The following is an 11817-nucleotide window of genomic DNA, read 5'->3' as shown; positions in this document are numbered from 1 at the left end:
CTTGGAAGGGTCTGTCATCTGAGTGGTCCAGAGCCCGAGGCTGGCTTCTCACCCCCAGCACAGTTGAGGGAGGTGGGTGGAGGGCTCGTGAGTGGGTGGGAGGAGGCCGTGCATGATTAGAGCTGGTCGCACAGACAGGCAACCCTCCTGGGGGATCCCAGCATCTCCAGGGGGCCCTACTCGGGACTGGGCTCTACAGGCTCTGGGTCTGTGGGTTTCAGCTGTGGGGACATCACATCTCAGGAGGAGGTGAGACCGTGAAGGATGCTCTGTGAGAGGCCTTTGAGTCTTCATGCCCTGACAGATGTATGGAGCTGCTCCATTGCTTTCCTTAGAAATGCCAAGAACCCCACTGCTGGCCCAGGTTAACACTGGCCTTTGACCCCGTCAGCCACGTCGAAGGAGAGGCTCACGGGGGCCAGGGGCTGCAGCGGGGGCATGCTGGCCTCCAGGGGCCTGTCTGCGGAGGGCTGCAGGCTCTGATGCCGCTTCCTCAGCATCTGTCCGATGCCCATCATGGGGAACCTGCCTCGGCTCTTCACACAGTTCGGGCTCCCCAGGGGCTGGGTGGTCCCGTTGCCGGGCCCCGGGGCTGGGGGACACATGCCCTCCTCTTTGGGGGGGCTGTTCTTATCTTCGTGGGCAAAGGAGACCAGAGTGGGGTGCAAAGGCGTTTGGAGAGGTGACGGGCTTCCAGGCAGCAGGACGGGAGAGAGCGTCCGCTCACCGGGATTCCCTCGAGCCAGGCCCCCAGGGGAGTTCAGAATCCTATAGTGATGGGACGGGGACAGCAGTTCCGTCTGGTCGTCACGATCCACAGACTCAAAGGAGCGCACCATATCCAGCATCGGGGGGTCTTCCTTGGCAGGGATGCCAGTGCTCCCAGGCCCCTGCTGAGGGGGCTCTGGTTTCTTGACAATCCTGGGTGTCCTGGGGGGCGGCACAGGGATGAACTCCATGGAGGAGGAAGCCACACAATTGGAGTCCGAGGTTTTGCGAAAAATATTGCGGCAGCCGAAGGAATCTGCACACCAAGAAAGCAAAGGAAACATGAAGACGGCCACACAGACAGTGCCAATGGCCCACTCCTGCCTGCTCTGACCTCCAGCTTCACTGAGACAGTGCGTTATCCAGGGAAGTCAGATGGGACCAAGAAGTGAATGGCCTCAGCCTCCCATTCTCCCCATGGGGAATCAGACGGTCTTCCTAGAATGAAGGAGACAGAGGGCTGGTGATGGGAGGCCTCCTGGATTCTGATTTGCCTCATGGCGCCAGCTTAACATCTGTTCTCCTTTCGGTTGCTTAAAATTCTGGACCCTGCCGAAGAGCCTTTGAATAAAAAGGTCCACGGCTCAACAGAACAACCACAAAACTGGGGAAGCACATGGATACCAGCTCTCTGAGGACTTGCAAATTTGGTCCTCAGATAATCAAAGCTGGAAGGAGGTTTCCCTCGTGACTTAAAAAAAAAAAAAAATGATGGTAAAAATTACATAACATGAATTTTAAAGTGTTTATTTATTACTGAACCACTTTTAAGTGTACAGTTCAGTAGTGTTCAGTACATTCACACTGCTGTGAAATGGAACCCTTCACCTTGCAAATCTAACAGTGGTTGCCAGGGGCAACCGGTCTATGAATCTGACTACTCTAGGTCCCTTGTATAAGTGGAATCCACAATATTTGTCCTTTTGTGAACGGCTTGTTTCACTGAGCACAATGTCCTCAAGCTTCCTCCGTGTCCGTGTAGCGCGGGTCAGAATTCCCTTCCTTTTTAAGGCCCCCTCATGTTTTTTGGTCTCACCGGAGCCTCACCTAATTCTGAACAGGGGTGAAACACTCTTCCTCTGTATATTTAAGGCAACCAGCTGACCCGCACGGTTTCCATTTCAAGTTGGCACAGACTAGAATCCAGCTTTGCAGACTCTGCCAGAAAAGAAAGGGAAAACCTCCACGAGTTTGGAGGTGATGGAAGTAAAGCCAAGTTCCTGTGGAACAGGCCCTGTCTTAGCTGCCTTTTCCTACCATCATATTTTATAGGGCCCGTCGGGGCCCAGAGGCAGCAGCAAGCTGCTGCCCCCGGCAGTGATTTCGGGGGCAGCCCAGGTCACTGGGAATCCTCTTCGCCTTACATAAATAAATACACAGATCCTGAAATAAACCTCCTCCTCGGGCCAGCACAGATGCCTGAGATTCACCGGCAGAGAGAAGGAAAATTTCATCGATGGCTAACGTCTCCAGTGTTCCCGCTGGCATGTGAGGTCCCTGTCCCGCCCTGAGATGGCTGCACGCTCCCAACTTGTAGCCCGGCTTCTCCCTCCATGCCGTCCTGCTTCCTTCACTTCCCCAGAGGTGCAGATCCTGGGAGGACGCCCCTCACCCTTGCCCTACTGATTCCCAGCTCAGAGTCAGCCCCGGGGCACAGAGCCAGACACTGCATTGTCCCCACAAGAAGGGCACAGTCACCAGCCCCGACCCTTGAGCATGACTGCCAGCTCGTCTTCAGCCCATCCTGCCGGGGAGGCAGTAGGCTACGCTGGTCAGGAGAGAAAGCTCTAGAGCCAGGCTGCCTGGTTGGAAATCTGGATACCGTCACTCACCAGCTCTCTGACTTTGGACAACTCTCTGGGCTATTTCCTCATCTCTAGAAAAGGGGGTGAGAATGATTTCACTGGGTTGAGGTAAGAGGTGAAACAGGGCCTACCACACAGTGAGTGGTCAGTGCTAGCAATTATAGAGGCTCCGGGGTGCTTCTCAGCAACAGGCTCTCCAATCCCAGGAGGAAGGAAAAATGCAAAGAAACAGAGGCAGTTGGTCCAGAAAAGTATCAAGGAATGCACTCCACCTCTGGGGCTGCAAAGTTACCCCCAAATATGCAGCCCTGACCTAGACTTTCCTTGGGGAATCCATAGGACGCCACTGCCAAGGGTCCTAACCGGATTTGCTGCCTGTTCCCAAGCCAGAAAGAAGGATCCCCCAAGGAGGGACAAGCACAGTCCCTCTAGTGGGGTCCCCGCCTTCCTGAAACCTGCAGAATGAAACTGAACTACATGGAATTGTTCTTCTCTGGGTGAGAACCGGTCTGAGAGTCCAATGGACCGTGCTGCTTGGTGCTGTTTGAATCTCTCTGATACTTTACTGCTTCCCCAGGGGACCACTGGTTGATCTCAGACAGCCAGGGCCCTCCTGGAACCTCAGTCTCTTCATATTTAAAACAAAGAGATCAAAGGCTGGACTCCACAATCTCTCCCATCCGCCCTCTGTAAGGAGAGCCTCTCCTCTACCCCGCAGTTGGCTTCAGGATGCTCCCCGGCTCCCTGTACCCGCCTCCCGGCTCTCAGAGTGAGTTCAGCCTCCCTTCTGCATCGCTGGATGCTTGCCCCCGAGGAAGGAGACCCGTATCGATCAGTTATCTCACGTGCTGGATGATGAATGAGGAAGAGTAGCCCCCACACGTAGCTCATTCGATCCACCCAATAGCTCTGACGGGTAGATTTCCTCACAAGTGAGGGAACCAATTAAGATCCTCAGAGGGGAAGGAACTTGGGCCACAACCAGCTATAGAGCTGGGTTTGAGCCCCCTACCTCCACCCCAAAGCCCACATCACTGCCTCTCAGGGTGCACCTTCCTGGTGAAGGCTCCCACAAGAGCACGCCCCCATCGCTGCTCCCGCACCACGATCTCTGCACCCCCCAGTACTGAACACCCATTCCTGGTTCCATGGTACCGTGCACCCCAGATCTGTTCCCGCAATGCCACGCACCCTGACATCTGCTCCTGCAAAACCATTCCTCCAATCTCTGCTCCTTCATCCTGATCGCTTTTTCTGCACCAAAATCTCTACTCCTGTAATACCTGACACCCTGATCTCTGCTCCCACCATCCCGTGCACCCCATCTCTGCTTTCTCAAATCCTGCCCACACCGGTGGACAACACCAGGCAGTCTGGACTTGCTTATTCTCAGGTTGCCTTGCATGCGTTAATCCTGCTTTCCCCTGGGCACGAGAGTCGTGTCTGTCCCAGGGGCCTACACAGCCACCAGCATGGGGTACACAGCGGCCACGCAGCTGAACACAAATGGCCTGGAGAGCCCCCCCGAGCTGACCCACCTTTGTCGGGGAAGCCAGGCTTGGCGGCCTTCCGGTCCTTCAGCAGGGCCCTGGTGCTCTGAATCTGCGTGATGAGCGAGGCTGAGGGCTGTTTGTGCGACGGCAGGTTCTTATCCAACTTCTTGGAAAACGGCCGATGAAGAAAATCCCCTCTTTTTTCTTGTTCTTTGGGCTTTTTATCCTTCCAATCAGAAGCAAACATAGGTACTCAGATGCACACAAGAATACACAACGGAGTCCCTCCCTGAAGAGTTACCGAAGTAAAGTTAAGAAACACCAGCTTTCCAAAACGTTAGGCTCTCAGCTACGTGTTGAACCATGGAGGCGCTGAGGCCCAGCGGATGCTCCAGGGAACCTCCCTCCCTCCGCCTGGGCCACAGCAGGCTTCGGTGGTCCCCAGCTCCCTGCCTTATGCCGTTTTGACGTGTTCCAACAAGGGCAAGGTCATCCCTGGGCGGTCCATTATTCTAGAACAAGCTGAACAAACTGAGGCAAAGCAGATGAGGACTCCCGGAAACCTGGTGTCTTATTTATAGCAGAGCCCTACGATTCTGTCCACAGTAGTGGTTTTGCAAAGGCAATTCTGCAGAGGAAACGTAACTGCTTCCTCAGTGCCTGTGTGTTCAGTCAAGCCGAGGAGGTGGACGACCCGCCCACGGAGCCCAGAGCCAGTCTAGGTGAGCTTCTGACCCCTTTACCCGCTCCGGGCACGTGGGCTCTTCCTTGTGTCCTTAAACTGGCCCGATTCAGCCACTTGTGCTGTCAGCCTTGCCTTTATTTAACTCAATTAGAATCCCTCTGCTAGGAGTGAAGTTGACTGTTTTATATATCTTCCACCCCACAGCCTCGGGCATGAAGCCAGGCAGAGAGAGAAAGCTTAATAAATAGTTACTGAAATATTAAAAAGCAAAAACAAAAAAGCCAGTGGAAACGGAACTGAATTAAAATTAATTGGGTTCAAGCTTCTGGGAAGGGTGATGCTGCTAAGAGGAAGCTTTTTTTCTGTCCCTAAAGATTATGTTTGATGTTTACTGTTAAACAGAGGCAACTGAAACCGGACCTCACCACAAGGGAGGGGGGGAAAAGAGACCGATTTTCACATGTTTTGCCTTAAAACCTTCAGAGCATTTGCAATTCAAGAGAGCTCATCTATTTTTCATTGATGTTGTTGAAAAGCTTCTCAAGGAAACATCCTCTTGCACTCAGGTGGCCCTTTCTAATGAGGATTTTCAGAGCCTTTAAGAAATGGGGTTCATTATGTCCAGGTTTTGACTGGGAAAGGACGACTGGGAAGAGATGGAAAATGGGGACGCCCAGCCCCGTCTTGAGTGTCACCATGAGGACAATAGCTCCCCGGGGCTTACGCCTTGGCTGAGGTGGGATGAAAGCAGAGGTGGGATGGGGCGAAGTGGGATGAAAGCAGAGGTGAAACTTCTGCAAACACCCTCCCCAGCTTCTGGACAGCCACTGCCACCTTTACTGAAGATGCCTGGAATGCAAGACTCTACTCTAAGAGCATGACCCATGCTGAGGCCAATACTGTTATCCCCTCTTGCAGAGGAGCCTGCGGTGGTTAAAGAATTCACCCAGAATATACCCGGACAAAACTATAATTCAAAAAGAGACATGCACCCCTATGTTCATAGCAGCACTATTCACAATAGCCAAGACATGGAAACAACCTAAATATCCGACAGAGGAATGGATAAAGAAGATGTGGTACATATATGCAACGGAATACTACTCAGCCATAAAAAAGAACAAAATCATGCCATTTGCAGCAACATGGATGCAACTAGAGATGATCAGACTAAGTGAAGTGAGTCAGAAAGAGAAAGACAAATACCATGTGATATCACTTATATGTAGAATCTAAAATATGGCACAAATGAACCTATCTACAAAACAGAAACAGACTCACGGACATAGAGAACAGACTGGTGGTTGCCAAGGCAGTGGGGGGGAGGGAGAGGGATGGCTTGGGATTTGGGGTTGGCAGATGCAAACTATTACATTTAGAATGGGTAAACAACAAGGTCCTATTGTATAGTACACAAAAATATATTCAATATCCTGTGATAAACCATAATGGAAAAGAATATAAAAAAAGAATGTCTACATGTGTATAACTGAGTCACTTTGCTGTACAGCAGAGACTGGCACAACATTGTAAATCAACTATACTTCAATTAAAAAAAAAAAAAAAGAAGAATTCATCCAGGAGCCAGACGGCAACTCAGTTTTTCACAGCCCGCCCTGAAAGTCAGTGTTCTTAACCCTTGACTCCACACTGCCCTCCGGAAGCCTGGGGCAGGGCCAGGCGTTTCCAGTGGCATAGAGAAAGGCTGGGCACAGCAACTGCAGGATCAGGGACCACACTGTAGTCCCAGGGCTCCGGGTTGGCATCTGGAATGCTACAGAGGAGGCCGTGGGCAGGACACTATGGAGGGGGAAGGGGGCATCCACTCCAGGTCAAGGCCAAACACAATTCTCCACTGCCCTCTCTCCCCGTTTCTATCAAACACCAACAGGCCCCCGTCTCTACGGCAAAGGAGAGTGAGCTTTCACGCTCCCCAGCCTCCCCCAAGCATCGAAGGACCTGTCCCGAAAAGTCTGGCAGAATTCCGTCCTTTTGCTCTGTTCTATCTCTGTTTTTACGAGAAAACTCATAAGTTCTACCTGATAACACCTTAAACAGGAAAAAAGAAATCAAACACGCTTTCGTGCTACATTGTAAAACAACAGTATTTGGAAGAAAAAACAAAACTGGAGTCCCACCCTCCCCCCACCCCGGCCCCTTTTTAAGGATTTTTTTTTTTTGCGGTACGCGGACCTGTCACTGCTGTGGCCTCTCCCGTTGCGGAGCACAGGCTCCGGACGCACAAGCTCAGCAGCCATGGCTCACGGGCCCAGCCGCTCCGCGGCATGTGGGATCTTCCCGGACCGGGGCACGAACCCGTGTCCCCTGCATCGGCAGGCGGACTCTCAACCACTGCGCCACCAGAGAAGCCCAAGGACTTTTTTAAGAATGATGAACACACCTTCCTTTGGGCTGCCCTGCGTTCCCTACACTCAGAGGGCTTCCTGCCGACGGCTTCCTGGGTCCAGCTCAGCCCTTTTCTAACTCTCCGTGGGTTCTCAAAGCTAAAGGATCAAGATGCAAACTTTTGGGGGGCCAGTATCACCACCCAGACAGAGTTCATAAACCAAGAGGTGTACAAGGTGTGAGAGTTTTCTGTAGGAAGAGACCAAGGTTGGCTCTAGAAATCTCTCCAACAACCGACTAAGGGGTGTTTGGCAATGAGCAGAAAGCCTGCGATGGAGGCAGAAGAAAGGGGACATGGACTTAGGACTAAGGATGGTGGGGAACCCTGCTCGGGCCCCGCTGTTGAACTTAATCCCAGGACCCTGAACCCTGGTGCTTCCTCCATAACCCCCAGAGCACCTTTCTCCAGCCAGAAAGACTGGGTGACTTCACAGTGACTGGTTTCTTGGGAGATACCAAGAGTTCATCACCGGACCGCTCCCTGTGCGGGACAATCCGGGTCAGTCAGTCCCGGTAGGAGGGTCACCAGCCCCCAGGAAACGAGTTTGTTTACAAGCAGCCATCCTCATGCCTTCCAAACACAGGTTACAAGTGCAACGGATCATCCAATTCTACCGTTTCATTTGCATGGCCTATTTTCTCCAAAAGAGATTTCCCAGGGAGCAGGATGCTAAATTGCCTTATGTAACAGAAACAGATCTTCAGAAGGACTAATTACGTTCCCCCTTTGACATGCCTGCACCCATTCCCGCGCACCCCACCCAGCATCGCTGGCTGCCTTCAGGCCTCTTTGGTTTCCCTCTGATTCTCACGGGAGGGCGGTGCGCCCCTCCCCCGCGTGCGCCTAAGGGTGGGCGATGGAGCTGAAGCTTCGGGGGTCTTCTCTGCCCCCTTAGGCTCAGTCCGCACCCCCAAGGCAAATCCAAGAGGAGGCCACAAGCAAGCCCCACACAAAACAGCTTCTTGCTTTCTTTCAACCATGTTCCAACCACCACACATGTGTGTGGACATTTACAAAGCTGGACACTTTGAAAATGTGACCCCTTAAAGGATTATCTACCCAAGACTCTTTGGATGTCATGGATTGTTTGATGGAGGAGAGGGAGAAACCGGTGAGTGAGGGCCCAGTTACTCCGCGGCATGTGGGATCTTCCCAGACCAGGGCTCGAACCCGTGTCCCCTGCATTGGCAGGCAGATTCTCAACCACTGCGCCAAAGCCCACTTCTTTACAGGTAGAAACACGAACGCATAGCCAAGCGTGTAGTTTTAGCAAGACAATAAAAAACTGGTCAACTACGCATAGACAGCACTGATCTGATCTGAGGAGTTCTGACAAATCCACTTACAGCAGGATTCTGCATGGTGCAATTCAGGACAGGATGGAGGCGTGCAGGGTCCAGAGCCCTGGGCAGAGATCTGCCAACCTTCAGGGTCATATGTGATGGTTACTTTCATGTGTCACGTTGGCTAGGCCAGGGTACCCCGTGTCTAGTCAAACACCAGTCTAGACACTGCGGTGAAGGTATATGGTACCTGTGACTGACATTTAAATTGGTAGGCTTTGAGTAAAGCAGATTAGCCTCTACAGTCTGGGTGGGCCTCGTGCAATCAGTTAAAGGCCTTAAGAGAAAAAGACTGAAGTGTCCTGAGGAAGAAGGGATTCTGCCTCCAGAAGACATGGGGATGAAGCTGAAACATCAGCCCTTCCCTGGGTGTCCAAGCATCACACACACACACACACACACACACACACACACACACACACACACTACTGGTTCTGTTTCTCTGGAGAACTCTGACTAATCCAACATAACCCCCCAAGTTCTTACCTGCACAGCGTGAAATTCGAGGTCTCTTGTCCAGGTGCCCAGGGAGGCCTGTAAAAAGCAGCATTTTTCAACAATTCAAGAAGCTGCACTTGCTGTTTATTTCCTAAACTACTCCCTCCCACTTGCAGCTCCGGTTGAGGATTCTCCATTTCAGAGTTCATAGACAAGAAACCAAACCGTCGTGGAAGCAGGCAGCAGATGTCCTAATGCCTGCCCTGGCTAGATTTTCTAGGTAAGATTTTTATTAAAGTCTAGGACACATAACACAGGGTGCTCTGATGATGAGTAAAGAGTTCCATACGTTTCCTCAAACAGCAAAAACACATCGAAATGGCACCCTGATCAAGACACAGAACCCAGCTGGCACCTGGAAGTCCCTCGTTCCCAGCATCCTCTCCCTGTCCCCAAAGGTAACCACTGTTCTGATTTCTAACAATTCAGCTTGACCTGATTCCATACTTGATTTAAAAAATTTGTACAGATTTTTAAATGACACAGAGAAAAATCATGGTAATATTTTACCTTTCAACTTAACAGTCCCCATTATAGGTTTAATTTTATTCCCCCCAAATTCATATGTTGGAGTCCTAACCCCCAGACCTCAGAATGTGGCCTTACTTGAAGACAGGGTCAGGACAGGCCCATCACATCCTCTTTGAAGCTTGGGGGAGGGGAGAGTGTGAAAGTTTGCTCTCCTTTGCCTTTGAGAAGAAGGAGTGTTGGGGCTTCCCTGGTGGCGCAGTGGTTAAGGGTCCGCCTGCCGATGCAGGGGACACGGGTTCGTGCCCCGGTCCGGGAAGATCCCACATGCCGCGGAGCGGCTGGGCCCGTGAGCCATGGCTGCTGAGCCTGCGCGTCCGGAGCCTGTGCTCCGCAACGGGAGAGGCCACAACAGTGAGAGGCCCACGCACCACAAAAAAGAAAAAAAGAAGAGTGTTGGTGTTACCTTGACAGAGGTAAGCAAGTTAAGATGAGGTCATCAGGGTGCGTTCTAGTGCAATGTGACTGGTATTCTAATAGGGGGAAATTGGTCACACACACACACACACACACACACACACACACAGAACGCCATGTGAAGATGAAGGCAGAGATCGGGGTGATGCTTTTACAAGCCAAAGAATGCCAAAGATTGCCAGCAGCCACCAGAAGCTAGGAGGCATGAAAGATTCTCCCTCACAGCCCTCAGAGGGAACCAGTCCTGCAGACACCTCGACCTTGGACTTCTGGCCTCCAGAACTGGGAGACAATACACTTCTGTTGTTTAAGCCACTCAGTGTGTGGGACTTGGTTATGGCAGCCCTAGCAAACTAATACAGTCCCTCTGCACCGCTGCACAACTTTTCTTCCAAAACTGCGATGTTACTTTGACACTACAGAGAAGCCCTCCAATTCTAACTTCCATTTTGCTACAAATTAGCATCATTCTTCAAGACTAAACAAACTTGGCCCCTGGCTCTCTACAGCTTTAATAAGCCAGTTTAGAAATGATGACTGCTCTGCCACGACCCCCATGGTCCCCCAGGGCCTCTGTCTTAGGAAAAGGAATCACTGGGGCACACGCCTAAGGTGAGACAAGTGTCCCACTTTTCCAGACATAATCTCTGCCTGTTACAGGAAGAAGAGGGGGAGAAAGTGGTGAAGTCATAAAACGACGGCACTGTAGTCCCAAGAGGGAAGGTCTTTCCACTTAATTCAGCTCCTCCGTCTCCTTGGAGAAAAAGAACCAGGATCGAGAAGAAGAAAGAGACCATCACGTGCCCTCAAGGCCCGGACATGGCCCCGGAGCCGCTCCCCACGGCTTGTGTACAACCTTGAACTTCATTCCACGGTTCCTGCCCACAACACCTCCCGCCCCTGCCCCTTGGCCGCTTCTCCTCCTGGACCAGCTGATGGTAACTGGGAAGAACCCCACAGGAGGCTCTGAGTGGGCTTTACCTGGAAAATCTGGCTTCTTTCAGACTTTCTCACCACTTTTTCTAACTGGCCCCATTCCACTTTCTAGGTTCCAACAGAGAGGAGTTGCGTCATCTAGTCAGAGCCTGTAATTTAATTAGCACAAGGATCGCTGCAGTTTGGAGAAAACAAATGGATCACAGAAAATTGAAATGCTGTCTTCCCATTGAAACCCTAACCATTAAATATTTCGACAAATGGTTTAAAATGCTTACTATGTGTTTTCCGGGCCAAATGAAATAATCAGCTGAGAATAATAACCTGGATGAAAAGAAGAGGCCCCTTTCCCGTCACGGTTCTGACACTTAACACACAAGCAGGGCAGGGTACGAGGGCAACGCCAGGTGGCTTAGAGGCTGCCTAGGGCACACACATAGGGGCATGCGGTACGTCTAAGTTTGTGTTATTACCTGAGGCCCTAAACAGTCAAACCAAGAGGTAGGGGAGCCTAACAGTGAATTCAGTATCCCCTGGACCCCAGCCGAGGTGCCCACCCTCCCTGCAAGTGACTGTAAGAGGTCCCTCCCTGCCACAGGGCATGGCCATCAGGTGATGATCATTCGACTTGCATGCTATGGTGCAGGTGGTCCCCTACTTTAATCAAGCTAGGTGTCCCACCTGGAATGTTCGACCTACCCCAGATGCTGGCCCAATTCTATTTTCTGAGACTAGGGCCGAGGTCCACTTGATTATTTCATTTGTTCATCTAGCAAATATTTATTGAGCCTCTACTGGGTGCCAGGCATTGTGTAGGCTCTAGGGACACGATGAGGAGCAAAAGTGACACCGTCCCTGCTCTCAAGGGACTCACAGTCCAGAGTGGGGAAGACATGATAATCAAATAATCCCTGAACAAACAGAACCCTGCCAATGC

The 11817-nt window shown here is 51.6% G+C and overlaps 1 protein-coding gene across 1 annotated transcript in view; it reads right to left on the bottom strand.

The window, feature by feature from the left end:
• Positions 1-365: 365 nt before the first annotated feature.
• The window catches only part of HUNK (hormonally up-regulated Neu-associated kinase), a gene marked incomplete at both ends in the record, with an annotated part of 113253 nt that continues 101801 nt past the window's right edge, over positions 366-11817 (bottom strand). The window contains 3 exons of the mRNA XM_079705591.1: positions 366-1024; positions 4112-4292; positions 8988-9035. Coding sequence (XP_079561717.1) covers positions 366-1024; positions 4112-4292; positions 8988-9035 — 888 coding nt within the window. The remainder of the gene's footprint in view (positions 1025-4111; positions 4293-8987; positions 9036-11817) is intronic.

The sequence above is a fragment of the Hyperoodon ampullatus genome (assembly GCF_949752795.1).
Source record: "Hyperoodon ampullatus genome assembly, chromosome: 5".
Lineage (NCBI taxonomy): Eukaryota > Metazoa > Chordata > Mammalia > Artiodactyla > Ziphiidae > Hyperoodon > Hyperoodon ampullatus.
This window is presented reverse-complemented; position numbering and strand designations above follow the sequence as displayed.